The sequence below is a fragment of the Erythrolamprus reginae genome, chromosome 3 (assembly GCF_031021105.1).
Source record: "Erythrolamprus reginae isolate rEryReg1 chromosome 3, rEryReg1.hap1, whole genome shotgun sequence".
Taxonomy (NCBI): domain Eukaryota; kingdom Metazoa; phylum Chordata; class Lepidosauria; order Squamata; family Dipsadidae; genus Erythrolamprus; species Erythrolamprus reginae.
In genome coordinates this window covers 10890110-10905592 of record NC_091952.1, presented here as the reverse complement: position 1 = coordinate 10905592, position 15483 = coordinate 10890110, and the positions used below count along the sequence as shown (strand labels likewise).

Genomic DNA, 15483 nt, shown 5'->3' with positions numbered 1-15483 from the left:
TTAATAGGAAAGTGAACACAAGAACAAGGAGACACAATCTGAGGTTAGTTGGGGGAAAGATCAGAAGCAATGTGAGAAAATATTATTTAGAAACATAGAAACATAGAAGATTGATGGCAGAAAAAGACCTCACCTATCTAGTCTGCCCTTATACTATTTCTTGTATTTTATCTTAGGATGGATATATGTTTATCCCAGGCATGTTTAAATTCAGTTACTGTGGATTTACCAACCACGTCTGTTGGAAGTAACGTGAGAAACTATTATTTTACTGAAAGACTAGTAGATGTTTGGAACAAACTTCCAGCAGACATGGTTGGTAAATCCACAATAACTGAACTTAAACATGCCTGGGATAAACATATATCCATCCTAAGATAAAATACAGGAAACAGTATAAGTGAAATGGAACATGAGTAGAAAGAGGAGGTGGATACAAAAAAGACCAAGTATTTGGTGGAGGTGGGATGGAGAAATGGGGGGGGGGGGGAATAAATTAGGGACCACCTTTAGGGAAGAATCATCTGTGTCCTGTTTTGCAAAACCCGGCTGAGTCCCTTTTATGCTCCTTTGCTCATCCTATCCAGGAGGCAAGTCGGCGTGACCTGTTAAAGCACATTATTGCAAATTCCCATCTGGAGGGAATGGGAATTTGTGGCTTGCACTGAGAGCAAAGGTGGGGAGGGGGGAGGAGAGGAAAGGGAGGTTTCTAGGGAAAGACACCGCCACTGTTTGCAGAGCGAAGATGCATTCTCTCTGAGAAGCGGCTGCTTGCAGTTTTCTGACCCTCGGCTCCGCATGAGGGCTGCTTAAATCTGTTCCTCCCCTCGCTTGCAGTGATACGGGGAGAGAGATCGCTCGCTAGGCTCCTCCTTTCTCTCCTGTGGAAGTGAGTCAAGTTTCCTCTTAGGGTGTAGAGTGGGAGTTTGTTGGGGGTTTTTATTTTGCTTCACTCTGACGAGCAGGAAGGTGCCGGCTGCATCTCCTATACCGTCTCCTGCTTGAAATAGAAGCTTGGGTACCTAAAGGAACCACAGCATCTTTCCTTGGGGTCTCCTGCTTGAAAAAAAGAAGCTTGGGTACCTGGAGGGACCATAGCATCTTTCCTTGGGGTTTCCTGCTTGAAAAAAATAAGCTTGGGTACCTGGAGGGACCATAGCATCTTTCATTGGGGTCTCCTGCTTGAAAAAAAGAAGCTTGGGTACCTGAAAGAACCAGAGCATCTTTCCCTGGGGTTTCCTGCTTGAAAAAAAGAAGCTTGGGTACCTGGAGGGACCACAGCATCTTTCCTTAGGTGCAGCCCTGGAGAACCAAGCCATGCATCTCAACACAACTTCTTCCCTCTACCAGCTGGGATATCTTATGAGTGAATTTCGCCTGCCCTCTGCTAATTCTGTCCTGCCTCAGGCAGACAACGTCTCCAACAGTTCGGGATTCGGGTCCGTGCCACCCAACGAGGAGGACCTGGATGTGAACACGGACATCTACTCCAAGGTTATGGTGACCATCGTCTACCTGGTGCTCTTCCTGCTGGGGACGGTGGGCAACTCCATCACGGCTTACACCTTGGTGAGGAAGAAGTCCCTGCAGAACCTCCAGAGCACGGTGCATTATCACCTGGCGAGCTTGGCCTTCTCCGACCTGCTCATCTTCCTCCTCTGCATGCCCATCGAGCTCTACAACTTCATCTGGGTGCACCACCCCTGGGCTTTCGGCAACGACGTCTGCAAGGGCTACTACTTCCTGAGAGACGCCTGCACCTACGCTACGTCTCTCAACATCGCCAGCCTGAGCGTCGAGAGGTACATGGCCATCTGTCACCCTTTCAAAGCCAAGAGCATCATGTCCAGGAGCCGGACCAAAAAATTCATCAGTTGCATCTGGCTGGCCTCTTTCCTGCTGGCCATCCCGATGATCTTGATCATGGGTCAGGTCTACCGGACACCCAAAGATCCCAGCTCGCTGGTCTGCACCCAGATCGTGGAGGATTCCACCCTGAAGATTGCCATCCAGGTGAGTCTCTTTTGCCTGCTTGCTTTATTTAGCTTAGGGTGAGTAGCTTGTCTCCATTGCAAGAGGTTCTGGCTATATTTAATGCCTACAATTCGGAGATTAGTTAACGGATTTTTTTAAAAGAGGAGAGAAGCAAAGACGGGCAGAGAGTGGAGGGTTTGTTTATTTCTGTAAATCCATAAGCTCTCTCTTGTCAGGACAGATGGCAGCAGATGCTTAAACACACACAGTGCCCCTATGTTGTTTGACAGTTTGGAATTCGTGCGTGCAGCTGGTCCCCGAAGACTTGAGCCAGTTCACTAAACTTTGCAAAACAGCCCTCTTCCATTTGTGTCAAGGCCCTTTCACATGGTGCATTCTTTAGAAGTAGAAGGGGAAAAGAGAGAGAGAGAGCGATGAAAGGTACGTGTGGTGACAACACTTACTTCCAAACGGGGTCAGTCCTACGGGAACAGAGAACAAAGTGCAAAAGTCTAAAAGTGTTGTTCAGAGCATACATGGTTTGCAAACCCCGCTTTCTTGCTCCGTGTTGTCAGAAATACTGGAGGATGCAAGCAAGGATGAACATGAGCTGCTTTGGGGAAATCGGAATTAGGAGAGGCACAAAGTGGGCAACCGCCTACATTATACAAACCAACCGAATTGCGCTGATTTTTCTCTGGTTTTTATGTCACTCATTCTGTGAACTTTTATTTTGCTGTATAATTTTGTCCACCTCTGCCCTTTGAAAGTGGGTAGATTTTCACAACATGGGGAGAGAGGGGGGGGGAGGAAGGGAGAGAATGGAAGAAATAAGAAAAAAGAGAGATAAGGAAGGAAAGAAGGAAGGAAAGAAGTAGGAAGGAGAGAAGGAGAGAGAGAGAGTGAGTAAAGGAGGGAGGGAGGGAAGGAAGGAAGGAAGGAAGGAAGGAAAGAGAGAGATTGAAATAAAGAAAGAGGGAGGGAATGGAAGGAATAAGGAGGAGAGGGAGAAAAGGAAGGAAGGAAGAGCAAAGGAGAGAGGGAGGAAGAGACAGAGGGAGGAAAGAAGGGAGGAAGGAAGGAAGGAGGAAGGAAGAGATTGAAAAAAAGAAAAAGAAAGGAGGGAAGGAAGAAAGAAAGAAAGAAAGAAAGAAAGAAAGAAAGAAAGAAAACTAATTCACAAGAATGCAAAGCAATCAGGAACAATTCCCCCTATTTATTAAACCAACCCTCTAGCAATGAGATCCAAAAAACCCATCAAAACGTTCACTGCTCCAAATATAGAATTCTATGTTGCAATTGTTTTTTTGAAAAATATCCAAAGAGGATGAAGGGATTTTCATTTGCCAGGGCAGAATCGAGAAGCATTTTGCTTTATAGCCCTCTTAGCATGTAATGCATGACATTAAGAAGCAGAAAGTGTTCCCATCACCCCAAATCCATGCAATAATTTGAAAAACAGATTCTCTCCCCTGAATTTGTTTCACGCCTCTGCTTTGCCAATTCTTCATATCTACTCATGGAAGAATCCCAGTTGAATACATATGAATATGGAATTTATCTGGGTTTTTTTATCATTTATCCTACAACTTTTGATTGTGTATTCACTGAGTGTTTGTATTTGTTTTGGTCTATGAGTGTAATAATAAATTTGAACTTTGAACAGTAGAAGGGCCTCTAAGCATAGTTCCCTCTAAGCTGAGCAGTGAGCAATCGCTCACTTAAAAATCATCATCAACTCAGAGTTTTCCAAACCTGCCCAGAAGCCGAGAGGGAAAGAGTGAGAGGAAAGGAGAGAGAAAGGAAGAGAGGAAGAGAGAGAAACAGGTAGAAAAAAGAGAGGAAGGAAAAGAGAAAGAAAAAGAATGGGAGTAAGGAAGAGAGAAAGAAAATCAAAATCTAGTTTGAAACTAGCTCAACTATTTAAGTGGCATTTTGATATTGATAGAGTTGCCCTATTATGAGCTCACTGTTATAGACACACAGTACAGTATTTTATTTTGAAATTCTCTGAGGCAAAACAGGATGGGTTTTTTGTTTGTTTGTTTGTTTGTTTGTTTGTTTGTTTACTTACTTACTTACTTACTTACTTACTTACTTACTTACTTACTTACTTACTTACTTACTTACTTACTTATTCTGTGCCGCCCAGTCCCGAAGGGACTGCCGCTCAGACACTATACTTTTCCGCCCACCCCCCCAAAAAATTAAAGGGAACACTGCCTCTAAGAAGTCGTGCCTAGAATGACATTGGTGATCTCCAATTTCCCCTTTCTTCCACACAACCCCAAATATAGCATTTTCTGGAAGTTGCATAGACTCTGTCATTTTATTCCCTTCCCTAGAAAAGTTGCTAAATAGAACACTTCAATGTGAGTGTGATGGTTCTGAAATGATGCGTAGCAGCAAACATCTGCTGTTAAATATTTATCAACCTCCCTAATCAATAAAGGCTCTGAACAGAGACCTCCAAACTGAAATGCTTACTAGCTAGAGGTATAACAAGCAGGAAGAGGGAGATTATGATCCCGCTATATAGAATGCTGGTGAGACCACATTTGGAATACTGTGTTCAGTTCTGGGGACCTCACCTACAAAAAGATATTGACAAAATTGAACGGGTCCAAAGACGGGCTACAAGAATGGTGGAAGGTCTTAAGCATAAAACGTATCAGGAAAGACTTAATGAACTCAATCTGTATAGTCTGGAGGACAGAAGGAAAAAGGGGGACATGATCGAAACATTTAAATATATTAAAGGGTTAAATAAGGTCCAGGAGGGAAGTGTTTTTAATAGGAAAGTGAACCCAAGAACAAGGGGATACAATCTGAAGTTAGTTGGGGGAAAGATCAAAAGCAACATGAGAAAATATTATTTTACTGAAAGAGTAGTAGATCCTTGGAACAAACTTCCAGCAGACGTGGTAGATAAATCCACAGTGACTGAATTTAAACATGCCTGGGATAAATATATATCCATCCTAAGATAAAATACAGAAAATAGTATAAGGGCAGACTAGATGGACCATGAGGTCTTTTTCTGCCATCAGACTTCTATGTTTCTATGTTTCTACTTTGTAAAAGCAGAAATAGAAATAACAACAATACTATTATCAGATAGCCACCCACTGTTAAAGGTTGGCTAAAATAGCAAAAAAAAAAAAAAAAAAAGGCTTCAAGAGTTGTTAACCTAATCCTACGTATCTTTCGCTTCGGTAATCTCGAAACAGAATACCCTACGAAAATAGACTAACAATCCTGAGTCTAGAAAGCTTAGAACTACGACGCCTAAAACATGATCTAAGTATTGCCCACAAGATCATATGCTGCAACGTCCTGCCTGTCAATGGCTAGTTCAGATTCAATCGCAACAACACAAGAGCACACAACAGATTCAAACTTAATGTTAACCGCTCCAAACTTGACTGTAAAAAATATGACTTTAACAATCGAGTTGTCGAAGCGTGGAACTCATTACCGGACTCTGTAGTGTCATCTCCTAACCCCCAACATTTTTCCCTTAGACTATCCATGATTGACCTCTCCAGGTTCCTAAGAGGTCAGTAAGGGGCGTACATAAGTGCACCAGTGTGCCTTTTGTCCCCTGTCCAATTGTCTCTCCTTTATCTCATATATCTTTTCTTCCTTTCATATATCTTCTCCTCTATTTTTATATCTTTTCTCCTATCCTTTTCTTTATATATATATATTACTACATGTCTATTCTCTTCAATATGTATTGTGTATTGAACAAACAAACAAACAAGCAAACAAATAAATAAATAAATCTCACACAACTAACCAGACCAGAGCATACAAAACTTTCACGAGACCAAGCCTCGAATACAGCTCAGCTGTCTGGAAACCACACCGCATTTCGGACATAAATACTCTAGAAAATGTACAGAAATAACTTTACTAGAAGAGCCCTCCACTCCTCCACTTGCAACAGAATATCCTACGCAACTAGACTTACAATCCTAGGTTTACAAACTTAAAGTAAACCTCTCTAAACTCGACTGCAGGAAATACAGCGTTAGTAACCGAGTAGTTGATGCATGGAGCTCACTATCTGTCTCTGTAGTATCATCACCTAACTCCCCAAAACTTTATCCTTAGAGTATCCATTGTTGACCTCACCCGATTCCTAACAGGTCAGTAAGGGGCATGCATAAGTGCGCCCAAGTGCCTTCCGTCCCCTGTCCCAATGTATCTCTTTTACTAGTATCATGTATATAAATATTATTATATCTTTGTATATGACCAATATGCACTTGACAAAACAAACAAACAAACAAATAAATAAAATAGCATAGCTTTCTGAAATGTAGGCACTGTTGGAAGCAGAAGTACTCCTAGGTCCACATGTGATCCTGCTGTATACAGCACTGGTGAGACCACATTTGGAATAATACTATGTTAAGTTCTGGAGACCTCACCTACAAAAAGATATGGATAAAATTGAACGGTTCCAAAGACGGGCTATAAAAATGGTGGAAGGTCTTAAGCATAAAACTTATCAGGAAAGACTTCATGAACTCAATCTGTCTAGTCTGGAGGACAGAAAGAAAAGGGGGGACATGATTGAAACATTTTAATATGTTAAAGGGTTCAATAAGGTTCAGGAGGGAAGGGTTTTTTTCATAGGAAAGTGAACACAAGAACAAGGGGGCACAACCTGAGGTTAGTTGGGGGAAAGATCAGAAGCAACGTGAGAAAATATTATTTAGAAACATAGAAGACTGACGGCAGAAAAAGACCTCATGATCCATCTAGTCTGCCCTTATACTATTTCCTATATTTTATTTTAGGATGGATATATGTTTATCCCAGGCATATTTAAATTCAGTTACTGTGGATTTACCAACCACATCTGCTGGAAGTTTGTTCCAAGGATCTACTACTCTTTCAGTAAAATAATATTTTCTCATGTTGCTTTTGATCTTTCCCCCATGGATGTTCAGTCACAGTAAATAGAGAGGGAAATTGTTTCTCTTTCAGGCGAGGAGAGACCAGGCACCTTAACCCTAACCCAAACCCTTGACGTGAGTGACATTAAGTTGGCCCCCTTTAAGCCAGTCACATGACCTTTAAGCCACCCCCAGCCACATGATCATCAAGCCACTCTCACCTGGTCACATGGCTGGCAAGCCACACCCACAATATAAGCCACGCCCACAGTGTTGTAGTAAAAAAAATTGCAGCCCTTCACTGACTGGCAGCAACTCTGTCTCGATATCGTAAATCGGGGGTGTCCAATTCGATTTCATCGAGGGCTAGAGCAGGGCTGAGTTTGATCTTAGGACAGTGGTTCTCAACCTTTCTAAGGCCCCGATCCCTTACGACAGTTCCTCGTGTTGTGGTGACCCCAAACCATAAGTCTAGCACCAATTCTCCCAACAGAGCTTTGAGCTGATTGGCAGGAAGGTCAGAGAGACGCCCCCGCTGTAAATGCCTGATGTTCCAAGATGCCAGAATAGAAGCTTTAGTTTCTAATACCAGGATAATTTTGTCTTTCCCAGGGTCTCAGGTGACCCGGTGAAATGGTCATTCGACCCCCAAAGGGGTCCCGACCCCCAGATTGAGAACCACTGCCTTAGGTCAAGTGGGTGGAGCTGGGGTGGGCGTGGCCAGCTCGACATCACTCCTACAGCTCTCTGCAAGCACGCGACTCCCCAGGGCTATGTTTTTGGCTATGACGCCTCCCACAGCCCTCTGCCAGTGGTGAATTTGGGGGGAATTTATTTTTTCAATTTTGAAATTTTTGACAAATTTGAAAAATTTGAATATTTTTTTTTTGAAATTTTCAAATTTAGGGACGTGGGGGAGGGATCCTGGATTTTTTTTTTGTTCTTCTGCGCATGCACAGAAGCCAGGTTTCTGCTACTGCGCATGCATCACCATCTTGTTTTTGGCTTTGGGGGGAGGGATTTTTATTTTTTGGCACTGCTCATGAGGCGTAGCCACATGGCATGGGAGGAAGCGAACCAGCAGCAAAGTAAGTTAGAACCCACCTCTGAGGCCTTGAGTTTAACACCCCTGGTTCTTGTGTGGGCCGGACTATTTACGGGATCACCTTCTGTCACACAGCTCGCAGCAACTGATAGAGGCCCACAGGGTTGGCCTTCTCTGGCTCCTGTCGACTAGACCAGTGTTTTTTATTTATTTTATTTTATTTATTCATTTGTCCAATACATAAATACATAGGAAGAAAAATAGACATGTAGTAATATATATAAGGGTAAAAGTGAACTTAGAGGAGAGGATATATGAAAGGAAGAAAATATATATGAAAAGCGAGACAAAGGAAGACAATTGGACAGGGGACGAAAGGCACACCAGTGCACTTATGCACACCCCTAACTGGCCTCTTAGGAACCTGGAGAGGTCAATCGTGGAAAGTCTAAGGGAGAAATGTTGGGGGTTAGGGGTTGAGATGATTGAGTCCGGTAATGAGTTCCATGCTTCGATAACTCGATTGTTGAAATCATATTTTTTACAGTCAAGTTTGCAGCGGTTCGTATTAAGTTTGAATCTGTTGCGTGCTCTTGTGTTGTTGCTGTTGAAGCTGAAGTAGTCATTGACCGGTAGGACGTTGTAGCATATGATATTGTGGGCAATACTCAAGTCGTGTTTTAGGCGCCGCAGTTCTAGGCTATCTAGGCCCAGGATTGTTAGTCTATTTTTGTAGGAAAATAGTTTTTCAACCAGTGTGCCATGGCACACTACTGTGCTGTGAGATATGTTCAGGTGTGCCATTGAGAAATTAAACATGGGTCCCCAAACTACTGCCCGCGGTGGTCATTTATCCGACCCACTGCCAGCCACCTCCATCCAAACATAAACATTCCCCTGACAATCCCTTCAGCTATCAGCGACAGGAAGAGTGGAGGCACAGGGAACGCTCACTGACCAATCACGTTCTAGGATTCATCCCAACCACTAGCGATGAACCAATAACAGGCCACCTCTCATCCACACCCAGGAAGGTCCCCGCTCAGGCTGTGGTGCACTTGTCATTGTGTGGCCACGACGAGTAGTTGAAGCTGCTACTTTTCCCCGTGGTCCTGATTTCTAATCCTGGTCAGGACTGGAGGTAAATGTTGCCACCACTAGATGAAGCCTCAGCCTCAGCTGGTTATGTCTATCCTGATGGTGTATATAGATATTTGAACTATATTATTAACTATATGTATAATATGTACTGTGTTAGAGTGTCATTTCGGTTGGTGGTGTGCCCCAGGATTTTGTAAATGTAAAAAATGTGCCGCAGCACAAAAAAGGTTGAAAATCACTGGACTAGACAATGTTGGTTGTTGGGGCCACGTGGGAAGGTTATTTTGTACACTCACTAAATGAACTGCTTTATGTCCAGGATTACCATATATTTTGGAGTATAAAATGCACCGGAATATAAGTCCCACCTTAGTTTTGGGGGAGGAAAATAAGGAAAATCATCTGCTTACCAGATATTCCTCTGGCTAGCATCCTTAGTTTGGTCAGCTTCAGCACATTATTTTATTCCCTGGTTAGGGCTTTAAAAAAACCTTAAATGAAAGAGCTTGCAAGTGGTAAGAACTGAGAACATTGTTAGCACCTGGTAAGGGCTGAAAAACAACATGTGGAGCAAGTAGAGCAATGGGGAAAAAACACTACAAAGATAGAGTTTGGAAAACATTCTTAGCAGAGTGTAACAATGAAAGAGCTTGCAAGCTGCTAAGAGCTGGGAACCTCATTAGCTGCTGGTTAGGTTGCATTTGGAGCAAAGACTTAGGGCTTGGAAAACATTCTTCGCAGAGAGTAACAGTGAAAGAGCTTGCAAGCCGGTAAGAGCTGGAAGCATTGTTAGCACTTGGTTAGGGCTGGAAAGAAACATTTTCAGCAAGTAGAGCAATGAACAAAAAAACCCTACAAAGACAGAGTTTGGAAAACATTCTAAGCAGAGAATAACAATGAAAGAGCTTGCAAGCTGGTAAGAGCTGGGCACATCATTAGCAGCTGGTTAGGGTTGCATTTGGAGCAAGTTAGAGTAATGGAAAAAACCCTGCAAAGACTTTGGGCTTGGAGAACATTCTTCACAGAGAGTAACAGTGAAAGAACCTGCAAGATAAGAGCTGGGAAGATTGTTAGCACCTAGTTAGGGCAGGGGGGGGGGGGACTTTGAAAAAGCTTCTCAAAAGCAATGCACCCAAATTTTCAGCCTCATTTAGGGAGGAAAAAAGTGTGTCTTAAAATCTGAAAAATACGGTACCTGTATTCTACAATTAGGGGAATGTGCAGAAAAAACTGCCCACCTTTGTTTTAGATGTGTATAAAATTGCACTCTATCAGGAAATCTTGCTTGCAAAAAAGAGTAATCTGCAAAATTAGAAGCGATGATATGCGTGTTTGAACACAGGCATAACAAAATATGGTCCACACTTCAAAGGAAGATAATTCCAGGTATAAGATTTTTTAAAAATGGATAGTTTCACCCCATTCCTGAGGAAAGCTGCACAGGGATGAAAACGCACGGATCAATTTTCTATCATCTCGTAAGACAAATTGGCCACCCCAGACGCTGAGCAGTGTAATAGCCTTGTTATCCAGGACAAGGGAAAGTGACCTTTTATAAAACCAGATTATTGGTTGAAATAATTCAGTACTGATTCAGCTGCAGAAATCAGGAGATGATCTCAAAGAGAGAGATAATTAAGAGCATTTAATGGGAGGAGGGAGTCTTTGTTCAAAGCAAAGATTTGACTTTCTCTGATAGGAACCGTTATCTTCTTAAATTTAAAAAAATCTCCCTTTTTTACAATACTCAATTCGGGGAAGAGTTGGGACAGAACTGAGCATTACCTACGGGACCGTCTCTTGCCTCAGTTATCCCAGCTCACAGAGTTGGCCTTCTCCAGGTCCCGTCAGCCAAACAATGTCGGCTGCTGGGCCCTACAGGAAGAGCTTTCTCTGTGGTGGCCCCAGCCCTGTGGAACAAACTCTCCCCGGAAATTCACATCGCTCCCACTTTCCCGGCCTTCCGGAAGATGCTTAAAACGCATTTATGTCAGCAGGCCTGCGACTGTTGAGCTTGGACATATGGCTCCATTCTTGTTAGAATAGAATAGAATGTTATTGGCCAAGTGTGATTGGACACACAAGGAATTTGTCTTGGTGCATATGCTCTCAGCGTACATAAAATAAAAAGATACATTTGTCAAGAATCACGTGGTACAACACTTAATGATTGTCATAGGGGTCAAATAACCAATGAAGAAACAATATTAATAAAAATCTTAGGATACAAGCAACAAGTTACAGTCATACAGTCCCAAATGGGAGGAAAAGGATGATAGGAATGATGAGAAAAACTAGTAGAATAGAAGTGCAGATTTAGTAAAACGTCTGACAGTGTTGAGGGAATTATTTGTTTAGTAGAGTGATGGCGTTCGGGGAAAAACTGTACTTGTGTCTAGTTGTCTTGGTGTGCAGTGCTCTGTTATGAGTGGACATTGGATGAATGGGTTGAATGTTTGGATGAGTCAGATTGAAAAGCTTTTTAAAATGTCTTATTGGGGTTAGTTTTAATTTTAGCTTATTTTTTTTCAATTTCTAATATATTTGTTATGTATTATTTATGTTGTAAGCCGCCTTGAGTCCCAGGAGAAGGGCAGCCTAGAAATTATTATTATTATTATTATTATTATTATTATTATTATTATTATTATTATTGGATTTGTATGCCGCCCCTATCCGCAGACTTGGGGCGGCTAACAACAGCAGTAAAACAGTACAACCAAATCCAATACTAAAAAAACAGTTTAAAACCCATTATATAAAAACCAATCATACATACAGACATACCATGCATACAATTGTGAAGGCCTAGAGGGAAAGTGTATCTTAGTTCCCCCATGCCTGGCGGCAGAGGTGGGTTTTAAGCAGCTTACGAAAGGCAAGGAGGGTGGGGGCAATTCTAATCTCTGGGAGGAGTTGGTTCCAGAGGGTCGGGGCCGCCACAGAGAAGGCTCTTCCTCTGGGTCCCGCCAAGCGACATTGTTTGGTTGACAGGACCCGGAGAAGACCCACTCTGTGGGACCTAACTGGTCGCTGGGATTCGTGCGGCAGAAATGAATCCCAATAAATCAATCAAACAAACAAACAAAAAAAAAAACTGCCCAGATTTATTTATTCGACTTCTATGCTGCCCAATCCTGAAGGACTGAGGGCGGCTTACAACAACGGTATAAGTACAATAAGAATACTGTAAATACAAAACAGCAAAAGAAGTCAAACAGTTAACTGAGGTTAAAACATAACAAACTAAAAAATAAATGATGCCCTTCCTGATGCCATGTGGACTTCACAGCAATTTTTTTCTTTTGTTATTTTCTGAACTCAGGAGTCCCAAACCTCCACTCGGAGAATCAGGACTAGGCCTCACCCATCCGTGGAAAAACCTCTCCCCACAGAACTGATCCCGGCTGCCCAATAGGGCTATTTTTTTAAAATCTGGAGTCCCAAACCTCCACTCGTAGAACCAGGACTAGGCCTCAACCATCCGTGGAAAAACCTCTCCCTACAGAACTGAGCCCTGGTGCCCAATAGGGCTATTTTCTTAAATCAGGAGTCCCAAACCTCCACTCGGAGAACAGGACTAGGCCTCAACCATCCGTGGAAAAACCTCTCCCCACAGAACTGAGCCCTGGTGCCCAATAGGGCTATTTTCTTAAATCAGGAGTCCCAAACCTCCACTCGGAGAACCAGGACTAGGCCTCAACCATCCATGGAAAAACCTCTCCCCACAGAACTGATCCTGGGTGCCCAATAGGTTGAAGGCCATTTTCTTCAGCAACAGAGTGATCAATGCCAGGAATGCACTACCTGGGAGTTTTGGGTTCCTCCCCAAACCCCAAAATCTTTAACCTTAGACTGTCTACAGTCGACTTCATCCTATTTCTAATAGGGCTATAAGGGGCCTGCATAAGCGCACCATCATGTCTACCATCCCTGTCCTATTGTCCTCTTGTCCAGATTTACCTATAGCTGCTATTATTATTATTATTATTATTATTATTATTATTATTATTATTATTAATTAGATTTGTATGCCGCCCCTCTCCGAAGACTTTTGATTTTGTTTACATTTAAGCCATATCTATTCTTGTACACGTTTTACAAGCAAGCAAGCAAGCAAACAAACAAATAAACAAATAAATCATTGTCTTGTCACAACGATTGTGGCTGTAAATCCAGGACTATTGTACTAAGATTCAGAAAGGAAGCAGGTTAGACTTTGGCTTTGATAAGGATAAATAAGCGGAATAGAGTCATTTCAAGAAATATATTGTCGGTGTATTTCCTGCAGTTAAGTGTCTTCAGTCCGGCCTTTTAATGAACCAGCAAAAACAGGAAGCTACAGCATCCTTCTTTCAAATGCTCCAATTAGCCCCACCCCAATAAATATAATCTCAGGTCATTTGGGGCAAATCAATTTGATTGAAAATGGCTGCATAAATGCAGTCTAAATTAATTATCTGCCTACTGACTAAGAGCAGCTAAGATCTGCTCTTTTTGTTTTCAAAACAGACCCAATTCCTCCCAAGGCTTTGGCACATGAACCTATCGTGGAAAAGCCAGAGGTGGATTCCTACCAGTTCGGACTGGTTTTATAGAACCTGTAGTATCCAGGTTACAAATAGAGGGCGTCAGTGAGCTGAGGAGCGGGAGGCTCCCATTGGCCGGGAAGCATTAGAGACAAGTTGATTGATTACCTCATCCGTTCGTGGCATATATAAGAACTGTCACCTCAGGTTTTGAGTGTGCGGTTCTACTAGTCCAGGGGTAGGCAAAGTTGGCTCTTCTATGACTTGTGGACTTCAATTCCCAGAATTCCTGAGACAATCATGCTAGTGATTTCTGACAGTCTCAAAAAGGGTGAACAGTGCGGTCAGGTGGTAGGGAAAGCAAGTAGAATGCTTGGCTGCATAGCTAGAGGTATAACAAGCAGGAAGAGGGAGATTGTGATCCCGTTGTATAGAGCGCTGGTGAGACTACATTTGGAATACTGTGTTCAGTTCTGGAGACCTCACCTACAAAAAGATATTGATAAAATTGAACATTTCCTACTGCCCAACCACACTGCTCACCCATTTTGAGACTGTCAGAAATCACTACCCCTAAATCCTTCTCTTCTGAAGTTTTTGCTAACACAGAATTGCCAATGCAATACTCAGATTGAGGATTCCTTTTCCCCAAGTGCATTATTTTACATTTGGAAACATTAAACTGCAGTTTCCATTGCTTTGACCATTTATCTAGTAAAGCTAAATCATTTACCATATTACAGACCCCTCCAGGAATATCAACCCTATTGCACATTGTTATATATGACTTTAATGTGGAGGAAAAAATGTATGGAGGAAACTGAGGAACTGCAAAGAGTGCAGATGAGTTGAAAATGGGGGCAAGAGATTTGGAGGCTAAATCTTAGGAAGGTTGATTAAAATGACTTGGTACATTTAGCCTGAGGAAGAAAAGATTAAGGGGAGGCAGACTTCCAATTAGTGAAGATTTTTGACAGGAAAAAGTGTGTGAATTTATTCTCTATAGTGCCTGAGGGTATGACAAGTATTGTATCACAGAGAGACCCAACTCTAAATAAGGTGGAATTTCCTATGAGAGCTATTTAAGATATTAAACTCCCATTTCCTGGTGGTCTATAGAGACATTTGGTCATCCAGGTTATGATTGCCCCCAAAAGTGCTTTTTCTTTTTTCTTTTCTTAAGAAAACTTTATTGTTTTTAAACAACAACATGATTATACTTTTAGTAATTCTGCATTGCTACATCAAAGAAAAATCTACATATCATCAGAGTACAGTGATCCCTCGATTTTCGCGATCTCAATCTTCGCGAAACGCTATATCGCGATTTTTCCACCCGATGACGTCACTCCTTTCCTTTCTCATCTTTCTTTCTCTCTCTCTTTCTCTATCTTGCTTCTTCCTCTCTCACACTCTCTTCCTCCCTCTCTCATCTCTTTCTTTCCTTCTCTCTCTTTCTCTATCTCTCCCCCTCTTGCTCTCGAGCGGGAAGCGAGCAGCCGGGCAGGCGGGTGAATGGGCAAGCGGCAAGCGAGCGGCTGGGTGGGCGGGTGATGGGCAAGCGGCAAGCGAGCAGCCGGGCGGGCGGGTGAATGGGCAAGCGGCAAGCGGCAAGCAGATGGTGTTTTTACTTCCACAACCCTACATCGCGAAAAATCGATTATCGCGAGGGGTGTTGGAACGGAACCCTCGCGATACTCGAGGGATCACTGTACTCTTATTCAAACCTTATTTCTTTAACATAATGATTGACACAATTGTACATTTCTATTTGCATATACTGTACATATAATTATATTTTTCTATTTACATATTTACACCTTTCACTTTGACTAATTTTAAGAGTTACACAGAATCATATTTTTTGTTTTCTAATTCAATCCATTTGTGCCACTGTTCCCACATCTTATAATATTCTGATTGG

The 15483-nt window shown here is 42.4% G+C and overlaps 1 protein-coding gene across 1 annotated transcript in view; it reads left to right on the top strand.

The window, feature by feature from the left end:
* Positions 1–1284: 1284 nt before the first annotated feature.
* NTSR1 (neurotensin receptor 1) overlaps positions 1285–15483 on the top strand; it is a 154433-nt gene continuing 140234 nt past the window's right edge. Inside the window, exon 1 of the mRNA XM_070744485.1 lies at positions 1285–2013. Within this exon, the coding sequence (XP_070600586.1) occupies positions 1318–2013 (696 nt within the window). The 5' untranslated portion in view covers positions 1285–1317. The remainder of the gene's footprint in view (positions 2014–15483) is intronic.